At 36.7% G+C, this 24,711-nt stretch overlaps 2 protein-coding genes and 1 long non-coding RNA gene across 6 annotated transcripts in view; 1 reads left to right on the top strand and 2 right to left on the bottom strand.

Moving 5' to 3' along the window:
- LOC137040428 (secretory carrier-associated membrane protein 4-like) overlaps positions 1–4,540 on the bottom strand; it is a 39,379-nt gene extending 34,839 nt beyond the window's left edge. The window contains exon 1 of one of the 4 annotated variants that reach the window (XM_067416030.1): positions 4,456–4,540. The gene's annotated coding sequence lies outside the window, so the exon portion shown is untranslated. Of the gene's footprint in view, positions 1–2,409; positions 2,441–4,455 lie in introns of those variants that run through there. The other 3 variants (XM_067416037.1, XM_067416038.1, XM_067416032.1) reach the window with 3 other exon arrangements.
- A 2,559-nt stretch (positions 4,541–7,099) lies between these two features.
- On the top strand, positions 7,100–9,232 carry LOC137039541 (uncharacterized). The gene is made up of 3 exons (XR_010897685.1): positions 7,100–7,246; positions 7,648–7,722; positions 8,720–9,232. It is a non-coding gene; the product is annotated as an uncharacterized lncRNA (long non-coding RNA).
- Positions 9,233–16,857: 7,625 nt separating this feature from the next.
- scamp4 (secretory carrier membrane protein 4) lies at positions 16,858–24,627 on the bottom strand. The gene is made up of 7 exons (XM_067416028.1): positions 24,473–24,627; positions 24,029–24,126; positions 23,784–23,912; positions 23,538–23,694; positions 23,350–23,451; positions 17,774–17,891; positions 16,858–17,633 (listed from the first exon to the last, which is right to left on the bottom strand). Exons 2-7 carry the CDS (start codon positions 24,033–24,035, stop codon positions 17,451–17,453), a joined length of 696 nt encoding a protein of 231 aa, XP_067272129.1. The 5' UTR covers positions 24,036–24,126; positions 24,473–24,627; the 3' UTR covers positions 16,858–17,450.
- Between the last annotated feature and the right edge of the window lie 84 nt (positions 24,628–24,711).

Raw genomic sequence — 24,711 nt, 5'->3', positions numbered from 1 at the left:
TGACTGTGGTGATGTCAACTCAAAGAGTGTATCCAGTACTGGAAGTTTAAATTAGTTTGTTTCTTCTGGTTTCTTTTGTTTTTGTTTCAGAGTGTATTTGACTGAATCTACACCTGTCAATTAGTAATGGGTGGAAAGATATTTTAAGATACATGAGTCTGTATAACCTAAAGTGGTTTAAGTGAAATTACATCACTGATATATCAAGTGGTTGACCTGTCCAATAATCTAGTGTAAAACAGTGGGGGTGGATGTAACGAGTGTATGTTTTTACACTAGATTATTGAAATAAGAAGTACTTCACTATTAATTTTGGATTAACTTTTATTTTGAAATTCATTTTGGAAGAAAAGTCTGATCTATAGTCATGTGATCATAAGCATAATATGCTTGTAATTTACGAAGTATTTTCATTTCTTTATATTTGTATATCTGTATTTTGGGTTATTGTCTTACTGATTTATTTGTTAAATTGTAAAAAGTTAAGAACGCACTATACGTAAGTGATGTCATGCACAAGTGTGAGGTGAAAGCTGATGTAATTTCCGTGCGCGCTCTCTCTTTCACTGGATGTCATAGAGAGATGTACGTTTTTACTAACTCTTCGCAAATGTGCTTCAGTAGTGTTAAGTAGTTGTTGTTTAACGATTATCTGTGGAAAATTAGTTTATTTAATAACCTTTCTTTAATCAGAGGTTGTTAATCTGAAGTGAGAACATTAAGAGTACATTTAATCGATTTATGAAGTTTAGTAATGGCCGCTGTTGCACATGTGATATGCATATGTAGGAATATGTATATTCCAGCAGTGAGTCAACACAACAAAGCATTCCAGAGACCCCCGCTCCGAAACCTGAACCGATTGTAAAACTAATCAAGGATGCCCCAACTGGCCCAGAGACAACAGCTCTCCCCCTTTACCTGTTATCTCAAAACCAGCACAAGGACAAGATGAGTCACCTGACATGTTTCCTCTTTGTTCTACAAGCATAACAGCGGGTAGAACCTCTAATAAAGTTCTAATAAAAAATTACAGTTACAATAAGGTTTTTCTTTAAAAGGGGAAGGTGTCATAGAGTAGATACTTGCATTTGTTGATTGACAACCTAGCCTGGTAATGTGATAGGTTGAGAGTAAGAGGGGGCGGGACTAAAGGAGCAGAAGACAGAACAAGAGTGTGTCTGTGAAGACTGTCTGTTTTAAGTCGTTGAATAAATAAGTTCTTAGCGACAAAGTCGTTGTAAGTGAGACTTATTTGACAACACACATAGCTTAACACTAATTACGTTGGAAAAACACACCCAGTTTGGCTTTTGTTCGTTCAATTCACTAAAACAAATATACTTTATAATTGTGAATGCTGGAGGTGGCATTCATAATCAGTTAAAGATTAGAGCTCTTTGCAGAACAACAACAACAACAACATGCTATTGTGGTACCTACTATAGCATCTATTCACAAACCAAGACAATACAAAAAATTGTGCTTAAACTAAAAGTAAATGTAAGTGAGTAGGTGCAACATATGAAGACCTGGGTGAACAGAGGGGTGTAAAAAGAGGCAAAATTCCCTTAAGGCAAGTCAGGCAAGTCAGAGCACAGAGCAACTTGAGAAGCTGTGAAGATGTTGAGTTGTGTTAGGTGTTATGTGCCACTTACAGTGGCTATGAGTACACTCAAAATAAAAATAAAAATTTGGTTCCTTGAAGAACTTTTTACATCTATGGAACATTTCAATTCCACAAAATGTTCTTAAAAGTTTTTTTTTTTTTTTTTTTTTGATGAATAAATTGTTCTTTGATGAAAGCAAAACCAAAGATGTGAAATCCCCAATTTGGAACCTTTGTTTTTAAGAGTGCACTTGGAGTCACACTTAACGTGTATTTTATCGCATTAAATCCCAAAATATGAAACAAATGCTTTTTTGAGTTATTTTTCCATTGACATACAATCAACTAGTGAGTCAGTTCTTTGTAACAGTTATTTGTATCAGATTAAGCAAAGGTGAATTTCATCACATTAACTATGCGTTTGACAACCACATTTCATTTTCATTATGAACTACATATTTAGTTTTATCATTTCAAATGCTTTAGATATTTGTTTGTGTTAAATGCCCCTTAGTTTGTATCTTGGAATAAAATTTAGACATTTGAAAGGTCCAAATACTTGTGGAGCCATGTTGTTGTTTATCTTTTCCTTCCTTTTTCTTTATCAATAATACATTTAGTCTTAGTAAATTGATGTCAAAGTACAAATGGATTTACAGTAAACCCTGTTCAAACTATGAGCAAGCTAAGCGCATTTTAAGAAAGATATAGCGTCTAATTAAGCATTTAAAGTTTTTCCTTCTACTAAATTAGCCTAAGCAAACATTATTACAGCTCGCCCAAAACATGAATCAACTCACCAGAGATGTCAGAAATGCTCTTGAATGTCTGAATAAATGTCGCTCATGAATATGTGTATTCAGGCAGCATGTCGCTTAAAGGTGTACTTCAGCGCTGGGAAGATGAATATGTATTTAAACTGGGTCATCAATGTAGTAGAAATGTGAAATTATTTTTGAATTTGGTGCTTTCTAGACTGAGAAAAGACAGAAAATGTATTTTTGTCTCATGGGGATGAAAGACTACAATTCCCAGAATGCTTCGCTGCCCTGTGAGGCCATTCCCAAAGCCACCGCTACTGGATTATAGTGACTGAGTTCAGGAAGTACAATTAAATACTGAACGTGTCTGTTCAATATAACGATCGAGTTGCCGCGTGAGCCTCACAGCAGACTGGGATTAGGAGTCAGATTACATTTAACATAAATGAGTTGATGAGCTCTCGTGATGAGAGCTGAGGTAATCGGGACCACATTCGCGGCATACATTCACAACGCGTTTTCAGTTCATGCCTTTGGAAGCTTAACTTTCATAGAAATTAATTTGAGAAGTTAAAACACTTACATTGCTTAGCATCCATTTAAATTAATGGCTGTAGCTGAGCTGTGCTGTAAGTGTGATCTCCATTCCCCATGCACGAGTTGAAAACATGCGGAAATGGCTCCCTCTGCTGGCTGTAGTCTTTAGGCTCTGGGCAAACATTCCTTTTTATTTCTGGAAAAATTCCTCTCGTGACGCAAATTGACAATATTTGCGTCACGAGAGGAATTTTTCCAGAAATAAAATGCATAAATCTCTCGTCTCAGGGGGATATAAGAGGGGGGAGCACGATCATTTGAATATACTCCAGGGTTTCTACTGATACAAAGCAATATGCTAATCGCTGAAGTAACCCTTTAAGTTAGAGAGCTGTTTCGAGTGATGTGTCGTTCATGAACGATTCGTTAATTTTGAACGAATCTTTAATATGATTCGGGACTACCGAGTTGTCTCAGAGAGTAATTCGTTCATTTTGTCTGTTTTAAGTCGTTGAATAAATATACTTTATAATTGTGAATGCTGGAGGTGGCATTCATAATCAGTTAAAGATTAGAGCTCTTTGCAGAACAACAACAACAACATGCTATTGTGGTACCTACTATAGCATCTATTCACAAACCAAGACAATACAAAAAAATTGTGCTCAAACTAAAAGTAAAGATAAGTGAGTAGGTGCAATGTATGAAGACCTGGGTGAACAGTGGGGTGTAAAAAGAGGAAAAATTCCCTTCTAGCGTTCAGGCAAGTCAGAGCACGACTTGAAAAGCTACATTTCCATTCCACAAAATGTTCTTAAAGGTTTTTTTTTGATGAATACGTTGTTCTTCGCTGAAAGGTGCTTTGGTAAACCAAAGATGTGAAAACCCCAATTTGGAACCTTTGTTTTTAAGAGTGCACTTGGAGTCACACTTAACGTGTATTTTATCGCATTAGATCACAAAATATGAAACAAATGCTTTTCTGAGTTATTTTTCCATTGACATACAATCAACTAGTGAGTCAGTTCTTTGTAACAGTTATTTGTATCAGATTAAGCAAAGGTGAATTTCATCACATTATATGCGTTTGACAACCACATTTCATTTTCATTATGAACTAGCGAAATATTTTGTTTTATCATTTAAAACGCTTTAGATAGTCTATTTGTTTGCGTTATCGTTCTTTAACATGCCCTTGTATCTTGGAATAATATTTAGACATTTGAAAGGTCCAAATAGCCTAACGTTACTTGTGGGGAGCCATGATGTTGTCGTTTATCTTTTCCTTCCTTTTTCTTTATCAATAATACATTTATTCTTAGTAAATCGATGTCATCGATGGATTTACAGTAATCCATGGATTTACATGGATTACATGGATTTACTGTAAATCGATGGATTAACAGTAAACCCTGTTCATAATATGAGCACGCTATATCACATTTAAAGAAAGATATAGCGTCTAATTAAGCATTTAAAGTTTTTCCTTCTACAAAATTAGCCTAAGCAAACATTATTACAGCTCGCCCAAAACATAAATCAACTCACCAGAGATGTCAGAAATGCTCTTAAATGGCTGAGTAAATGTCGCTTCGAGGTTTCTCTAGTATAACTGCAGCTCGAAGAACTCCAAATGGCGGGAACTCCAAAACGGGGTAGGAGCTCCAAAATGGGGCGTGGCTTCCCACTGACAGGAAAGCTCGCTAAAGTTAGAAAACAACACTGAAGTTGCTATTGATATTTTGATAGAGTGATATTGACGATTCAGACAGCATTCATGGAGTTTCTATCATGTTTTCCCCCTCAACTTTTAACGCTTAAGAAACGTACAGTATGCAGTTTGTGTTGTTAATAGTAAGTGATAAATTAGTGTGATAATTCAATGTGTCACATGTTGATTTAATTTTGTAGGTAACGTTACATGGATCAATAATGTCATTCTGGACAGACACTTTCCTTACAGTTTAAGCATGGGTCTTTCCACTGTCCTCTCTGTCGTTTCCAGATAGGACTTGACTTGAGTCTGAGGGAAAAGCACATATTGACTTTCCATAGGCGTAATGGATTTCATACTGTACAAACCGTAGTTTCTATCCCCCTACACTGCCCCTGCCCCTAATCCTACCCATCACAGGAAATGAAAAACTGCAAAAATATATGTTAGATTTTTACTTTAAAAGTATACTGAAGCATGGTATAACGTTGATATCATTATACTTTTCCAATGTATTTTTAAGCAATATATGTTGGATATATTAGTGTTATTTTCCAATTAAATTGGAAATTCTATTAAATTCATGGATATAGCCTATATATATAGTACATATATTGTAAAATATATTATATTAAAACATTTTATATATTTACGTAGCCTACAGTGTTGTGCAAGTTAGGCTACTTCCAAACTGTAATATATTATAGATTAGGCCACTTATTAGGCTACTGCTATTTAAAAGTAATTCATTACATTACAATATTACTGTCTCAGAATTGTAATGAGTTACATAACTCCCGTATTACTTTTGAGTTACTTTCACCAAAATAACTTCAGAAGTAGCTCTTAACATTCTAAAATGTAGGCAGAGAGCATTTTACATCCAGTAAAAGGCGATATGATAAAGCATAATGACATGGACCATCCAGGCTAACAAGAGAATTGGCAAAAAAGTGATTGCTCTAGACAAGAAATCATGACGATCCAACTCTGTTATAAGTATTATTTTAGAGGTAAGTGATTATCTGGCAATATCTGGGAATAGGCGGTCTGTTCATAGACACAACAGAACTGTGTAAACTCTAAGTTATGACAATATGCGCATTTGTTCTTTTCTTATTGTTGCGACATAGTTGCGAGATAGTTATTTCGGTTTTAGAAAAAGGTTGTAGGCCTATTTGACTGCATTTGCATTTGACTAGCCTACGTTCTTGTTTTTATCTCTGATAAACTAATACGCATCCATCTCGCGAATGTACAGAAGGGGTGAGACGGTGGGGACATTTTCCCACCGGTTAATCAAAGTGTGATGACATCACCGGTATCTGGGCTTTTAAATCACTATTCTATTTAACCGAAAGGAACATGCGCACTGCCGCTTGGGCATTAATAACGGGAGCGAATGCAAAGCGAGGGCTTTCAAAGAATTCTTATAAAAGTTAAGCTTCCATATCGTTCCATATGAACTGAAAACGCGCCAGTGCGCGCACACCATGAATGACAGCTCGTTATATAGTAAATGCGCGCTCTGTGCGGCCAAGAAGATTTTAGTTTCGGTTTAAAATTAGCCTATTATTCTTAATGAAATACACAACACAATGACAAACCCCCTTTAATAGGCGCTTTTACATTTCACTTTGAAACCAAATCTTCCGCGATCATCTGTCAGCTCACCCAGCTGGCATTCAACTGACATTAAACGTTTAAATGTAGTTGAAATTATGTCAGTTTATGAAAAACATTGTTTCAACGTCAAAACAACGTTGAACACCAAATAGTTGAATTGGTGTTGTTAACTCACTAAGAATTCAACATAGAAATATCAACAAGTTTTGAGTTGTACGTCAAATCAACATTATTTTTACAACCATGACTTTTAAAAATTTTGTTGAATTATATCAGTAGAAAAATAACGTTGGAACAACGTCCAAACAATGCTGTTCAATTAACTGTTGAAAAAGAGTTGATACATGAATAATGATACAACGTTGAAATATCAACTCTGAATTAAACGTTTGTTGAGCACTTTCTACATCTTATGGCTTACTTTGACAGCAAGTCCGATTGATCATTTTGGTTAGTCATTCCATACAAGAACAATATATGCAGTGGCGGCTGGTGAAAATATTATATGTGGGGCTGTTTGTGTGGGGGTCTGGGGATATACATTTCCCCCATACAATTTTAAATTTTGTAGATGTGATTTCCTGCATTCTGGTGCATTTTAATTTTTATATATTAAGTTATATATTAAGTTAATTTTTATATTAAGTGGTCTCTTAATTTTTCTTCCAGAGCTATATATATATCCTACACAGCTCTGGAAAAAAAATTAACAGACCGCTTAAAATTAAAAAAATAACACAGAAACACACACACACACATACATATATATATATATAGACACACATATGGACGGACACACACACACACACACACACGAATACAAGATGTATGGCTTGATTGGAGGACGGCGACTGTCCATCACACAAAGGCCAATAGGCTCTGACGGTTCCACACAACACCTGCTTGCGCGTGCGCGAAGTGGGTCTGTGTCGTCATCGTCAGCCTCGCAGGTTCTGACCTGGACCGATTCGACTGAATTTGGGCATAACAGCTCAGACGGTAAGCAAAGTTTTTGAAGTCACATTTTATAACTAGAAAATTCCTAAATAAATGTTGAGTGTGCCTGACTCTGGTCCATATACGTATTGTGTTAATTAATTATGTGTTTATATGGGCAGACTAACGTAGTTTAACCGCGAACCGGAGTTAATGCTAGCTAACTGTCAAACGCCGTTCTGTGTGTGTGTAGAGGTATGGGCAGACTAGTTTAACCGCGAACTGCCGTTAGTCCGTCGTTCCACCGGCGTGTATGTGTGTACGCTCCATGAAGCTAACGTTATACATATTATTAGATCAGTTTGAATGTTTTTGTCTTGTACTACCGTTACCCAATCAGGGAGAGGCATAAGAATATCTATACATCGTTTGCACGTCACATTCTTCTTTCTTCTTTTTTCCAGAGATTTGGACCTGAAAGTCTCCTTTAACGTTAAGTTGTCCCCATACCTAACCCAACCATCTATTTGAATCTGAAAGTAACTAACCCTTAACTTTTTTTTGTTACATTTTTGTAAAATTTAAATACAGGTTTATGTGGAAGACTTTTTATAAAATGTATATAATAATTTCTGATCAAATTATTGCATTTATGTTTGAATGATTCGTTTTTGACTTGAAACAGTTGCATATTAAACTTAAATTTAGCTTATCCTTCCTATTTTGTTGGTTTTGGGGGGCGTGTTAGAGTGGGATTCTGTAGGTGGTCCTCAGAAAAAAATTGGAAGATAAAGTAGTCCTTGGGCTGAAAAAGTTTGAGAAACACTGTGTTAAATTGATAGTAAAGGAGATTTATATTATTTGAAAATATGTTTTTATTTTGAATAAATGCAGTTCTTTTAAACCTTTTATTCATCAAATATATTAAGCAGCAGAACTGTTTCCAACACTCATAATAAATCAGAATATTAGAATGATTGCTGAAGGATCATGTGACGGTGAAGGAATGATACTGAAGATTCAGCTTTTCACAGAAATAAATTGTAATTTAACATATAATAAATTGAAAACCAAATATTTAAATTGTAATAAGATCACAATATTACATTTTTTTCTGTATTTTTGATCAAATAAATGCAGGCTTGATGAGCAGAAGAAACTTCTTTCAAAAACATTACACATAGTAATGTGTCCAAACTTTTATATATATATATATATATATATATATATATATATATATATATATATATATATATATATATATATATATATATATATATATATATATATATATATAAATAAAATACTCCATTCTGGGCTCTAGACTTACTTCTCCACCTGCAGCAAGGGTTACTACCAACTGCCTTTTGTTGCTCGCTCAAGCACATGATTATCAATGACTTTGCATGTTGATCAATACTAATTTATATACTTTGATCATTGGCAATGCCACAAAAGTTGATATTTGCTAAATATTTTAATTTGAGAGAGTAGTGTTTGCTAATACTGATCTGTTTTTTTTTTTTTTCTCATCAGATGCGGTCTTGAGCTTAAAGCCAATGAAAGTAGACGAATACATGGCCAAAGACTTGAAATATGCACCTGAGAGGACTGGTGGCGGTAGCAGAAAGAAGTAACAAGAAAGGAAGACTTAACCAGCTGTGTTTAATGTTGCCCAATGTTTGGGCCGTTTTTTTTAAAGGTTAAAAAAAGCTAGTTCACCCAAAAATGAAAATTCTGTCATTTACTCCTCACCCTAATGTCGTTCCAGACCCGTAAGACCTCCATCTTCAGAACACAGTTTAAGATATTTTATATTTACTCCGAGCTTTCTGTCCCTCCATTGAAAATGTATGTACGGTATACTGTCCATGTCCAGAAGGACCAGAAAGATAATAACATCATCAAAGTAGTCCATATGTGACATCAGTGGGTTGGATAGAATTTTTGCAATGAAAGCAATGAAAATACATTTTGGTCCAAAAATAACAACAACATAAAAAGTGACAGTATACCGTACATACCTTTTCAATGAAGGGACAGAAAGCTCTTGGACTAAATATGAAATACCTTAAACTGTGTTCCGAAGATGAACGAAGGTCTTACGGGTGTGGAGCGACAAGGCGAGTCATTTAAAGGGTTAGTTCACCCAAAAATGAAATTGATGTCATTAACTCCTCCCCCTAATGTTGTTCCACACCCGTAAGACCTCCGTTCATCTTCACACACAGTTTAAGATATTTTATATTTTAGTCCCAGAGCATAATGCAGTATGCACACTATACTGTCCATGTCTAGAAAGGGAATAAAAACATCATCAAAGTAGTCCATATGTGACATCAGTGGGTTAATTAGAGTCTCTTGAAGCATCCAAAATACATTTTGGTCCAAAAATAACAAAAACTACGATTTTATTCAGCATTGGCTTCTCTTCTGAGTTTGTTTTCAAACCTCAAATAAAGATTCAAACAGCCGTGAATCAATGATTCGGATCGCCACAATGCTCTGGGACTAAAATATAAAATATCTTAAACTGTGTTCTGAAGAGGAATGGAGGTCTTACGGGTCTGGAATGACATTGGGGTGAGTCATTAATGACCTCAATTTCACTTTTGGGTGAACTAACCCTTTAATGACAGAATTTTTGGGTAAAGTAAAAGTTTGACATGTGTACAATTGATGTGAAAGGTTGGCACAATTGCAGCTATGTAATAAAGCATGTTTCCTACGTCAGTGAAATGTCTTTATTAATCTTCTTCCTGGTCTTCCTTTGACCAATTGGCTTCTTCCAAGCTGACTGTGCGTGTTTGCAAACTTAGTGTTTATGTATCCATTTCAAGGTGTTTGGTGTTACTGTTGAACACATCAATACTTCAGTGAAAACAGTTTAACAAAAACTATGTTGAAAAGCAGGACTTTAAAGTGACGTTGAAATTTCAACGTTGATTGGATTTGCAAAATCTAAACTTAAATCAATGTTGGCAAATTCACCTATGTTGAGAAACATGACGTTGGAATGATGTTGCCATTTCAACGTTGATTAGATTTGCAAAATCTAAACTAAAATCAATATTGTTTCAATGTTGGCAAATTCACCTATGTTGAGAAACGTGACATTGGAAAGACGTTGCCATTTCAACGTTGATTAGATTTGCAAAATCTAAACTAAAATCAATATTGTTTCAATGTTGGCAAATTCACCTATGTTGACAAACATGACATTGGAAAGACGTTGCCATTTCAACGTTGATTAGATTTGCAAAATCTAAACAAAATTCAACGGTTATCCAACACTGGCACCTGACGTTGATTCAACAGTGGCTCAATGTTAAAATGCCAGCTGGGCAAGCACATGTTCGGCTCATGCTTAGCAGACACCTACTGTAAAAAAGGCCACCAGGAAGGTTATATTGATATATATTAGTATGCCAAATCGCATCATCTGTCACATCATCCATCCAGGGAGCCAATCAGCGCCCAGAACAGAACGTGCATAGCAGTGCACCCGCCCACTAAGTTGAGTCAGATCGATTAGTGATGCAAAGGGATGCGAGCTGTACTGTAACGATTTATATTTGCTAAAGTTGTGTGCGTGCCTGCAAAGTAAGTAGCAGTCTGTTTATGTATATATATATATAGATATAGAGATATTGTTTCTTACTCCGTTGAGGACCGGTTCGATTGCCTCGAGTGTGTATAAGTTAATGTATGCGAGTGACAAATGCGATCTAACGTGTAAAGATGTTCGTGTGTATATTTACATACCAGTTTCCTCACATATATCATTGTCATGTAGCAAAGACATATTCTGTGCCATTTATTTATCATATGGTTTATTTAATATGTATATATCGCTCATTTTCAAGAGTTAGAGCACTCTGTAAGCGCATGCGCACTAATAAGCTAGACAGAGCGGCTCTGTCTCTGTACTATTCAGCGCTAAAAGGTGTCGAATTTCAACTGCACTATATCAGTAATTTGTAACGGTGTATTTTCCTATATAATGGCACATTTCATTCTTACTATTTACTGTATTAACCATTGTATTTAAACATTCCTTGTGGAGATTACTGTTCCCATTTATTGGGATTGCTGTTATTTGTCATTGTTATTTTGTACTTATTTCTCTTTTATCTTTCAATTGTAGAAAACCACACACACATGCAAAGAAGAATTTATTCGATGTACTGAGTTGTGGTGACAATAAATGGGTTATTCCCGTACACCTGATCTTCTGTGTTAAACGTCTCTCACCGGACGCTCTGTAGTGGGTCTGTTACCAACCGGCAAATTCACATCAGGAGAGCTTCTAATAGCCATCCTTTTTACACCTACCGTATTTATTTGAACGGCCTGTTCTCTAACTGAACTAAATTACTTTATTACTATAAAAAATCTAAACGACGGTGTCACGGTGTGCAGTAATCTTATTTTGTCATCTTCACCCAAGTGTTTTTATAGGCATTAGGCCTATAGTTTGGCTCAGCAGCGCGCGCCTTGTCTGTCGTCCGTTCTTCGACGCGCTTGTTGAGCTATTCTTTGAAACGACAGAGCCTTTAAACCTTCTTTAGCCACTTTTCCACTGGCCAGCGCGAGCACAGGGGCTGAAATCATGCCTGCGGCACTTCTGTAAAATCCGCAATAAACACGTACGCCTTCACTGGACTATCTTACACAATATCCAAATGTAGCCTACATCAGCAAAAGGGAGATGAATTGAAGTATTCTTAATAAGTTACTGTAATGTATATTACTTTTGTAATGCGTTATTCCCAACACTGTTTACGTATTACTTTATATATTAAAAATATATATTTTCTGTATAAGAGCAATTTAATTTTTCAGTTAAAAACTGAGTTTTATTATGACCTTTTATTATGTTTAATTTGCGCCCTTTTATTTTGAAATGTAAGTCAATGACAATTGGCTGAATCTACAGCCAATGGTTAAAGTTGTTGTCATGGAGTCCCCGCCCCGCCCCATATTGGAGTCCCCGCCCCCATTTGGAGTTCTCCGGTCTGCAGACATACCTACTTGGTACCTTATGCCTTCCCCTACCATCCTGGGGGAAAAAATATCGCGTGCGGGAGTGGGCGGTCAGAAAGTGTAGCAGGAGACCCGCGGTATTTGGACCATGATTTGGACTGTAGAGAGGCTAGTAGAAAATGGAGTCAACACAAGAAGTTGAGAAGAAAATTAAAGAGGCTGTTTACTTGGCAAAAGCAAAGCAAGGCAAGTCAGACATCTGGAAACAATTCTCAAATTTGGCACTTCTGCCCTGAGGCGAACACATTGGTTGCGGGAGTGGGCGGTCCTGGTCATAAATTCAGCGGGAGCGGGGAGTGCGGGTTTAAAAAACAGTCCCGCCCAGGGCTCTAGTCCAGATCCAGATGCCCATCAGCTATGGAGGACCAAATTACTCAAAATGAAATAATTAAATGTACCAGTTTATTGTGAAATAATTAAATAATTCATTTAATTAAATATGAATTAAAATAATTAAATAAATAAATGTAGGCTATTTATTTATTTTATAAAATTACATGAAAACACAACATTTGTGGTTTAATATATTTCACGAGTAACTCTTCCACACACACTATTATGTTTAAAAATATTTTTTTTCATTATTAAATGTGCTTTTTCAAAAAGTTGTTTTTCATAATAATATGCTGCATTTACGAATGATGCCTATTTGACGAATCATGCATTTCCAAAGCACGATTTTTTTTTCATAATAATAGAGGACATTTCACAAATGCCAGTCAACAGGCAATGGGCGGAGCTTGGCGCTGATTGGTTTGAAGCATAGACAGTAAAATAAATGGACGGAGCGATCCCATTGCTTTCTACAGCGTTAAGTGATGTCAGCATAGGAGCACTCACTTCCTGATGGCTGAGCGAACTGCGCAGGCTCAGACTGAGCTTGACGACGTAGATGTGACGTGAGCCTCCTGTCTGACAGCTGTAGGTCTTCTAGTAGTTGTGGAAAGTGAAAGCTGAATCATGTTGTTTAAATATTTTCTCCCGTTGCTTTTGGCTCACTATGGGCTTCTCCTCATTCTTCTTCCTTGACTTTATCAGACTTTATGTCTCCACGTCCCCCCGACTGTCTCATAGACAGTAAAAGATTGCCTGCGAGCATCTCCTCAGGTCTATACGGTAATTTCTCAACTGTGCGACAGAGTCGCGTTGGTTATGACGCAATCGTTAGCCTATTTTTACAAAAACAGCTTCTGCGGGGCGATAGTGTAAGATACAAGGTAACGGAGCCTTTTATACATTGTCGTGTTTCTTTAGAAATAAACAATGGACAAATGGAGTCTTTAAACGTCTCAGATGTAAAGTTATTCACTGTCAAAGTGACTCAAAAATGAATGGGAGTCAATGGGATGCTAACAGCAGGTGATGGCTTGGTTAGCAATGGCAGCCCCTAGAGGTGGAACGCTTTCCGAGCGCTATATTACCCCCTTGGTTTGAAGCCGAAGAGTCGACAGACATGACAGATCGATCTTTGTGTGGTGGCTGTGACATCACGGAACACCAAGGGTGCTTCTCATTTCTTACTTGTGGCTGAAAATGTATTTCGACTTTATTGAATTTTCTAAAAACCTGAAAACTATGAGAACTGTGGCTGTGTTTAAGGCAGTGCTTTAGTTTTTTATCTTGATCAATTCTTACCGCCATATTAATTTCCAATCAATTGCCCTATTTCCCCTTGCCACTTGCCTGACTCAGACAGAAATAAGTAATCAATCTGAAAGGATTATCCAATCAGCGCCAAGAACCATCCTCTTTTATTAAGAAAAAAAAATCTTTGGGAAAATCGTGCTTTGGAAATGCATGATTCGTCAAATAGTTGTCAAGTTTGTAAATGCAGCATATTATTATGAAAAACGGCTTTTTGAAAAAAATAAAAACATTTAATAATGAAAAAATAGATTTTTAAACATAATAGTGTGTGTGGAAGAGTTACTTGTGAAATATATTACAATAAATGTTGTGTTTTCATGTAATTTTATGAAATAAATAGATACATTTATTTATTTAATTATTTTAATTAATATTTAATTAAAGGAATTATTTAATTATTAAATTAATAATTAAAATTGTTTAATTAGTTATTTAATTATTTCAGAATAAACTGGTACATTTAATTGTTGTTTTCTTGAATTCATTATTTATTTAATTATTTCATTTTAATGGTTTAATTAAATTTTAATAGTCAAAAAGCATGTTTAATTAATTGAATTAACCTAATTAATTAAAGGTGCACTATGCAACTTTTCCGTCCGCTATAGAGGGTGCCTATTCAAAACAAATGCGTACTTTGATGACACCAAGTTTGAGCGCAGCATCTTGGAACATGTGGTTAAGAGTTGCTATGGCTAAAACATTCCAGCTGCTGGAGAAAACAGCGTTGATATTTTGATGCGGCAGACAAACTGCATGTGACAAAATGATTGCGATTGAAAGTCATCACATGTAAACACCAGATCGGTTTAGATAACGTCTCATGTAAACAGTCCACTAAATCTTTCAATCGGTACACACAAAAATTATTACTGTGTCCGTCACTGACTTGGAGGAGCAGTCGCGCGCAGTCCTACTTCACCGGGCTAATTTACCTAATCTTCACGAAACTTTAGATCGCGGTGGAAACGCACAGTTTCAGGTCTGGGGGGGTTGGGGGGGGGGGGGGGGGGGGACTCTATATCCATATCGGATTCAGATGATCAAACCGATAGAGATCGAGTCATCAACACCCTCAATGCTTGCACAGTCCAATAGCTTGTCCTGGGTTGACACTTAATTCGGTAACATTTATATGCGGATTAATGTTGACAAATGTAATGTTAACATATGCGATTGCTTGTTTCTGCTTCTTTTTCACCTGTGTTTTGATCAGGAGATTCTTTACTCTTTCTGAAGATGTGTAATAGTTTCCCCTACCGTATAACAGTGATAATACGGAAAAACGAAAATGTTCACCACTGGTGGGAAAAGTGTTCATTAGTAGGGAACTACTATGCATGCATATTTAGACGCAGGGAGTGACTGCAATAAAAGCGACTACAGTTTGAAAAGGAATTTTTTTATTGAACTGAAGCTGGAGAGGAAGATTCCAGTCACATCTCATATGCATGATTGTTAATTACATTGGCTACACAAAGCCAGTCATTGAACGCAGCAAAATCAACCTCCTGTGGCTCAGTGGAGGGAGATATTGAGCAAAAAAGACCAAAGATCAAGTCACATATTAGAATTTTGTATCTTAGCCTCCAGCCAACCACAACTGTAAACACAGTGAGATGAAACAAGGAATAAATGCGCAATGCATATTTATAAGCTAGTAGTAAAAATAGCACAGGTTATAGCCATATACACCAATTGTAGCACTTAAGGAAAACTCTAAAGCTATTGGTTCACACATGCTTAATATGCATGAAGAATTAAGGCGGTCTCCGTGAAAAGCTTTAAACAAAGACAACAGGCACAAGATGTGTCTGCAAGGAAACATTGATATATATAAAAAAAATCACATTTTTTGCTGCAATGTATAAAAAGGCGTCATATGCAAATCATACCATTTACAAAGACATTCAACCCATGCTTGCGAATCTTGAGTCTAAGCGAATAGTAAACTGAAGTAAAAAATTGAAATGAACTGCAAAAGCATTTATGCGGAAGTGATGCAAGACCAGTTTTTTTTTAGGTAAATAGAAAAGCTGCCGTGATTTAGAAAAGAACACTCAGACATGCTTTTCCCCTTCAAAAATCACTTTCCCTAAAACAGTAAAGTGATTATTATTTGTGTGTGTGTGTGTGTGTGTGTGTGTGTGTATATGCACTGGTCAAAAGTTTATAAATACTACTATTTTTAATGTTTCAAGCCTGCATTTATTTGATTAAAAAAAGAAAAACAGTAATATAATATAAATATATAAAATATAAAAGAATGCATTTCTATTTTAAATTATAATTTATTCCTTTGAGAAGAGCTGAATTTTCAACATCTCTGGTCTTCAGTGTCATATGATCCTTCAGAAATCATTCTAATATGCTGATTTATTATTGTGGGAAACTGCTGCTTGTTGTGCTGAATATTTTTTTTTCAGGATTCACTGATGAATAAAAAGTTAAGAACAGCATTCATTCAAAATAGAAATCTTTTCTCACAATATAAATCTTTACTATCCCTTTTTATATCAATTTAATACATTCTTGCTGAATCCTGCTCAGAAAATGAAAGAAAAAAATGACTGATCCCAAACTACAAAATAATTCTATTTAAAAGAAGCTTAAACACTTTTTACTTAAAGAATCCTGAAAAAAGTAACAAAAAATATATGAAGCATCAGAACTGTTTCCAACATTGATAATCTTCATATCAGAATGATTTCTGAAGGGTCATGTGACACTGAAGATTAGAGTAATGATGCTGAAAATTCAGCTTTGTATCCGAGAAATTAATTATATTTTAAAAACCATTAGTACATTTTTATTGTATTAATGATAATAATTTCACAATACTAGTTTTTTTCTGTGTTTTTGATCAGATAAATGCGGGTTTGATGAGCATAAGAGACTTCTTTGCTTCCAGTGCTGTACATACACATTTTATATATATATATATATATATATATATATATATATATATATATATATATATATATATATATATATATATATATGAGATGATATTTGTAAATACATGATCTTTGATACGCAACTATTCTTTTCATTCTCAAACAAGTCAATGGAAAGACAAGAAAAATCAAGGCTCAGATGAACTGCAATAAATTCATCAATGTAAGATTAGTGTCCTTTTTTTGGTAGCTATTTTTGTACTAATGTTTCGCCGTTTTACTGTCAGTGTGTGTTGAGATGTCTAAGGAGCAGTTTGCTTATTTTGGTTGGTCAGTTAACCTTCTCAGTGTTTCTGTCAGAATTTGTAGCAAGAACAAGGGTTTGACACATTTTCGATTATCATTCACTTAAAGTGTTCAAGAGATCTACTCTTCCTAGCTCAATGAAAAAGAAACTATGTTTATACACATCCTTCGAATAATGATTAACATTCAATCTTTTTGCTATATTAAAAAAAATATATTGTACAAAAGCAAAATAGCCATTCACAAGTCCGTGATATGGCTGAAGTGTTTTCTCGGCACAAAAATATTGGATAACGTCCCTCTGCAAACTGCCCCTTTAACGTTAAGACAAACAGTGGTACTCTTGCTCCATCTGTAGTTTGCAAAAGGAATCACCAGGGTCCGCTCTCTGGGTAGTTGGGCACAGCGGCTGGATACTGGGGCAGGCTGGGGCCCGTTTCAGAAATGGCGTTGAATCCGGCTTCTCTCACATGGGGGTCCTTCCACACACCCGTGCTCCACTCTTCCTGTGCCCGTTGGAAACTCCCTCCTCCACCACGATATAGTCGATGGACCTTTGAGGGGACAAAAGTAATGAGACGCATTGCTCTCTTGTTTTTATTTAAGGCTTTACTCTTTAACGTCAATCTATTTTTGTTCATCAGCTATGCACGTGATGATAAGAACAAAGGTTGTATGTATCTGCAAATCATACCTTGATGAGAACAAGCCCCATGAGGACCGTATCTACGGTAAAGAGCAGAGTACAGATGAGCATGAATATAGCCGAGGTTACATTTGTGCTGAAAAACATCACTGTGGCAATCCAACCACTGCAAAGAGAGAAAATTCAGCTTTGATCAGTCTTCAGTGTCACATGATCATTTAGAAATCATTATAATAGCAAATAGCTATAATAGCTTAAAGGGGGGGTGAAATGCTGTTTCATGCATACTGAGCTTTTTACACCTTTAAAGACTTGGATTCCCATCCTAAACATAGACAAAGTTTCAAAAACTAATGTTGGACGTTTGATGGAGTATTTCTGTGTCAAAAATACTCCTTCCGGTTTCTCACAAGTTTCGGCAAGTTTTTTTCGAGTATGGGTCTACTTGACGTTAAATAGATCGGAAGGTCCTTGTATGGGCTGTACGGGCTCTTCTCCCGGTAGGGTGCGCGCGCACGTGACTAGAGGGAGAGAGAGGAAATGCACGCCGTAAACAGTCTCTCAGGTGCAGATATTTTTTTACGGTCTATGGTGCAGATCCAGTCGTCCGTGAACACTTATGTCGCGCCGCGCTCCACTTTATTCCTATGGGTGACGTCGAGCGACTTCAGCGCTTCAGCACAGCATTCCGGGAAGGCAGCGCTGCATTTGAACCGATTTGAACGCAGAAATGACGGGAAGCTTCAAGGCATCGCTTCAGTCGCGTCGCAAAGTGGATTTCCACGGTCACTGCTGTCAGGACTTCACCAAATCATACCAAAGAAGTGTGTTTTTGACAGAGCGGTCCTGCTTTGGAAGATGCCGGTGAGTAAATCAACTTCAAATGTCTCTGCTATTGGCTACCATCGCATGAGTAAACATCAGTAAACGATACGATCGCGTGCTTCGTCATTCAAATGCGCTAACGGTTACTCCATTGTTGTTCTGTATAACGTTACACTATTCTGACGTGCAAAACCGTTTTGCTTGCTACCTCTAAGGTCTAGTCACATACAATAGTCCATAAACCGAATCATGTCCTTATAAACTGCACACAAAGGCCCCTAAATACAGTACATACCACAGAGACGGACATCCTGATGTTGCCGTTTCTCCTGTTCAATTTATTTCAGCCTCAGATTTGATTGTGGATCATTATCTGTATTAGCTGAGATAGATGGGTTTCTCCACGCTTGAGGACGTCACCGCTTTGCGCGCTTGTCATTCTTTAGCTCCGCCCACACGATACGCCTCCAGGCGCTCGGTTTTTTCCGGAAAGACTCGGTACGTACAGCCCATATTTCTTTTATAAATATGATAAAACTAAAGACTTTTCGGAGATATGAAGGATGCAATACTACTCTATAGGTACTCAAGATTGACATGAGATTGACTGAAACTGAGTGTTTCACCCCCCCTTTAAGAAACATTTCTGATTATTATCAATGTTGAAAATAGTTTTGCTGCTTAATATTTTTGTGGAAACCATGATGCAGTTTTTTTTTGCATTATAAATGTCTATTTAAAGTCACAGCATGTAGGTTTTACAGCTAGAGGACACATTCAAAACAGTAACGCTTGACTACAGCTTGAGTGAGCGTGGAATCATGGGAGTTGTAGTTTAAACCTCCACAGCCGATGGAAAACAAGCAGCTTCACTGCAGCTTCAACTTTATTTATTTACATAACTGTGGTATGAAGAGCAGGGCCGAAAGCGTACGCCATTTTACATTGGTGTTTTTATTATGCTTATAGGCCACAGTCAGTCACTGCCACTCCTTTTGTATTGTTTTTTGTTCATTTTTCGATTAAATTTACATCCGCCGCCTTCTTCCCTGAACTTAAACATTGTTACAGTTATGCATTAAAACTTAAATTCACATAATTTGATCTAATTCTAATGTAACTGCCACAGGTGCTGAATTACTACTCACAGGTCACTTTATTTGACAAACTGAAATTTACTTGGTTAAAACCATCATACAAAAATACATACAAGTGTGTTGAAAGTTGTTATTTTTGTTTGATGGCTGCTACAAGACACTTGTTGCACACTGCAGTAATCTAAATCATTATTAGAATATCATATTAATAAAAGCTTGATGACTGTATTACTGTTACTACAAATAAAGCTCTCTGATTTTGCTATGTTAGCCACTTGATAAAATAGTGTTGTCTCTGAAGAATGGTACAAACATGTTACTCACTGTAAATCAAGAAAACAATACATTCAAACAATAAGACTAACCGTTTTGAGCTCTTTGATTTGTTTTTTGTCAATAAAAGTATCCAAACAGTCGCTCACCTGTCTAATTTATATGAAAGTATAACTGAAAGGCGGATATATGATGTCATTGACAGGCATGGTGTTTAGGTCCTTTCACACTGGAGGCGATTTTGACGCGCGAATAATTCGCACAATGGTTTTATTTTTTGGTCAGCTGTTTGCGCTTCCACACCGAACGCGAATGTGTTTCATGTATTTTTATTGGCTGAATTGCCAAGCACAGGTTGCCGGAAACGCCACGGCCACGCCCCTTACAATTACGGGCAAGAGTCACATCTGCGGTGACTAGTAAGGGTTTACGATGTCAGCAACCCAGGAAGAAGCTCGTTGTAGTCCAAACCGGCCAGTTTTTGTAGGCAATAAACTGCAATAACTTTAAAAGACAAGATCTCTGTTTACATTGAACTTTCAGCGCTGTAACTTTGCAATTACTGTTTGTGCTTAAGCAGCAACATTACACACTAACTAAAGTTAAAAAAGTGAATGTTCAAGTAAATGTTTGTGTAGCCTGACACGGTATTTTCACATCTCTCATAGACTACAGTGGCCCATTTAAAATGGCATATATGCATCAGTTATATTCTCAATTTAATTTACAGAGCGATCCCTGCAAAGTTTTTAGGTTAACTATAGAAGAGACCAGGATTAGTGTGTGTCGCACTCAACAGACTCTCAACAGGGCGCATGGCATCAGGATGGTTGCGCTCCATCGTGATGTCAGTCAGCCGTCACTGCACAACCCTACTGTACATTATGATGAACTTGAATGCACATTAACTGAAAGGCATATAGGAGATAATCCACAAATTTTTCCCTGACCTTTATTTGAGACCGGCCTTTATTTGTTTGTGCTGACCACGCCCCCGGCCACTATCAGAGGCCTGTATTTGAGGAATTACGGTACATCCATGATGCAGAAATATGCATTTTACTCCGCTTTTGACCGACCTTAAAATTATTAATAAAAAACAACAACTTTTGAGCAGTAGTGTGAATGGTGCAAGTGTCTGAAGGTTTAAAAGGCCAAAATGTGAAGCTCATTTCTTTTTTAATACACTTAAAGTGGTCATATAAGGCCATTTTTGTACAAGTTAATATGATTCTTTAGTGTTTAAATGGAAACTTTGTAATATACTTTAATTAAAAATTCTCATTAGTATTGTAGGAAAACACTCATTTTACCTGCTCAAAAATAGCTCTGTTTTCACCAAGCCATTTCAGTGCATACGGCTTTAAATGATAAATCTCTGAGGACACATCTGTGCTACTTTATAAATTTTAACCGGAGTCGGTTTAACCCGGGACAAGATGACAACTCCAATGAAATTCGACAATTAAGGCTAAGCAGGACGTTTCTGAATGATTGGTTAATTTAATGTCTGTGGCGAGGGGGGCGTGGTTTCGCAAGGTCTGCACGGACGGAGGGAGCCGGGAGACGAGCGGTGAGAAAGTAGGTGAAGTGCATGATGATAAACACCTGTGTCTAATTGCAGTGATTGGCGCGGAGAGACCGGTTAAAAGCCATTCCCGGCCAGAGAATGGGGAGAGAGACGCTGAGGACTCGTGGGAACGTCTGAGAGAGAGGAAAGAGACGCTATATAGCAAGTTGGAAAGAGTGTGAAAAAGAGGAACTGTTTAAGTGCGCAAGGCGCCCGTTTATGTTGAGACTGAGTTGAAAATAAAAGACCCACGAGTTCCAGCTTATTGCCGACCCTGCCTTCTTCCTTTCCACACCCACACATCCACGAACCTTGTTACAATGTCACTTTGATTTATCTTGATGTACTGGCAGGGTAACGTTAGGGTAGTGAGATACGAATGCTATGTGTTTACTGATGTTACGTTAGTTCATTGACAGATTGATGTTACACCTAATGCCAATAAAAACTTTTTCTGTTAATGTCGGTTTGTCAGTGATGCGTAACGTTATCTATGCATTGTAATAACTGTTACAACACGATTTTATAAAACCATCTACATAATTAAGCTTAGTGTTGTGTTACTACGTCCACGTTAACTTTAAAACCAGCGTACACAATTTGTAATGACATAATAACCATAACGCTTTGTTTATTATAAACGTGGGACTATGAATTTAAATTGAGAACGTCATACATATAAAGCATGCCGTAGAGTTTAACTTACCCACTTTAGCCGCATTTATCGTGAAGCGTTTCAAACTACACTCACTTCTGGAGGGGCAGCAGAAACACGAAGAGCTGGCACAAATCTGAATCCTTTATTCAAGAGCAGCTTCTTAGCAAAACCTGCTTTATAAGTTACTGACCCTCGATTAAAAAGCGGTCTGGTGAGAAATGCTTTGCGGTTTGCGAAAACATAAAAGCATTGACAAAAACAAAACTCAGCCACTGCGTCTTCAGCGGCTCAGATTAAAGCTACACTGTGTAACTTTTTTTGTTTCTTCTTAGCTAAAAACACTTAGTTCCTTCAAAAATATATGTGCTCATTAATGTATATTTACTTCTTTCAAGTAATAAAGTATTCCCGAAAGTTTATAATATGCCATTGAAAATCCATACGGATGAGGGGCTCGAATGCCGGTCGCCATGTTGCCCCTCCATCTTCAAAGTACGTTAGCCGTAAATTCAAGCTTAGCCTTTCGCGTTTTAACACTCGATGGCCGTGTGGAATGTGAAGGAGATTAAAAAAACACTGTATAGATTTTTATCACTATAGGATGGTTGTGTACAGGCACTGCCAACACATATTTTCATACAATCAGCTTGTAAAAGTGCATGTACCATTATATGACCCCTTTAAATCCTTTAAATTATAATATTAATGATTAGTTTTCTGTTGGTGAATGTATCCAAACAGTTACTCACCTCTCACTCTAATAAAACACATAATATATTAAAGCGTCTTTGGTGTTTCAGGGGTTTCTACAAAATAAAACCATAATTTGAGGGTAACCCGGGTATGATGCCATTGATAGGTGACACATGGACACCGTTCGTGTCCTGGTAAAACAGCTTATTTCTCTCGATTTAAACATTCTTGGAAACATTTGGAATCAGTATTAAGTAGTAAGGAAGTCAACAAAAATAACACTGTTCTAGTGTTTTTTTTTATATTTGAATCCAAAAATCTTACTTACTGTGCTTTTAAATGTATTGTTTTAACCTGCTGCTATGTTATAATGACACTGAAGTTAAAATACAAGATATAACCTAATAAAATTTGTTGTGGTAATCGATGTGTTAATTGGTAATTCAGTCACAAATTATGTTAACTGAATATTAAATATTGAATATCCTAACATTTCCGTGTTACTCACCATGCACCCCAACCTGATATTCCAAGACTCTGGATAAAGGCGAGAACACATTGCAGGAAGAAAATGAAGAAGAAGGCCATGAAGTTGAAGGAACTATCAGCCCTGAAAAGACACACAAAAAAAGTTCAATCAAAGTGAAAAATCAATCTCAACAAATGTGTCTTTTACCAAAAAGAGTTTTTTTTTGCCTGAATGCTTTATAGAGCGGCCTGAACCAGCAGGTGTAGCTACATGGGCTGAACAACAACAACCAGAGGATCGAAAAGCCAAAGTTGATCGCACTACCTCCTCCAGCCCACCAGGCTATGCAGGCCACCACATTAACACATAGTGTGATAGAGTATACTGGAAAAGCAGAATATCAATCATTAGATAGTCCATGTTAACTGCTTTTGTCAAACTATTCCAAGTAAAGTTTGCATTTCTGTACTCACAGATCCAAAGATTGTAAACACGACGCACAAGCTGGCAGTGGGGTCGAGGAATTTCCTCTTCCACATTCTGGTAAAAACACGGCTTTATGCGAAGAAACTTTGGCAGAGGGGGGAAGTTGTTCGCTCGATCTGTTAGACAAAAAGAGTAATTGTTCATTTTTATCCACAGCAATAACAAGGATCCAAAAAGGGGATAAAAACAAAGACATTAATACTTTTTATATGCCAAACCAAACCTGACCTACCTGTCATTTTTCAATTCTGAGAAAAGAGGGATAATGTAGATGTTTCTGGTGCTAATGAACTTTTCCCTCTTTGAACTGATATATTGATGTCTTCAGTGCTAAAAGAAACACAGATGTCATAAAAACATTAAAATAGTTTAGGATATAATAATCAGCCTTTAAATACATGAATCAACTGATAAATAACTGTGGAAGACGCCATATAAATGCCATAACAGCATTTGGTGTTGTTGTGGTTTATAATAATTCTACATGAACGATATTTTACAGCATTAATGATATTTGGAAACATAGTACAGGCCAACAGCCAACCATACACTGTCACACAGAAAATCAACAGTCAAACTATATCACATCTACGCAATTTTTTTTTTTTTTACTGTGCTTGAAAAAACGTTGCTTTAATAATACAATAAAATACTTATAATCCAGAGCATACGATACCTGTGCACCGCTAAATAGTTTGATGGGGATGCGTCTGCAGTCTGCGATCTGAACTCTGGCGGTCACGTGGTGGACTGGAAGCGTTGTGGGGAAACGTAGTTCTAAATGTGGCCTGTTTTGCACGTAGCGGAAGGAAGTTGTAACTGTGGAAGACTACAAGCCCCATCATAAGATGATCAAAGGTGTGGTCTCGGCGCTTGTGACTAGAATATTTTACCACTTTCCCTGCCTTGTGGCAA

This window comes from Pseudorasbora parva, chromosome 14 (assembly GCF_024679245.1).
Source record: "Pseudorasbora parva isolate DD20220531a chromosome 14, ASM2467924v1, whole genome shotgun sequence".
Lineage (NCBI taxonomy): Eukaryota > Metazoa > Chordata > Actinopteri > Cypriniformes > Gobionidae > Pseudorasbora > Pseudorasbora parva.
Note: the sequence above shows the minus strand (reverse complement) of the source record. Positions and strands in the feature narration are given on the sequence as shown.

Excerpts from the sequence above, each read along its gene's own strand:
- scamp4 (XM_067416028.1), bottom strand. Across the intron at positions 23,695-23,783 it reads TGTTTACAATCTTTGGATCT|TATACTCTATCACACTATGT; the intron begins GTGAGTACAGAA and ends CTGCTTTTCCAG. Across the intron at positions 17,892-23,349 it reads ATATCAGGTTGGGGTGCATG|TGGTTGGATTGCCACAGTGA; the intron begins GTGAGTAACACG and ends CTCTCTTTGCAG.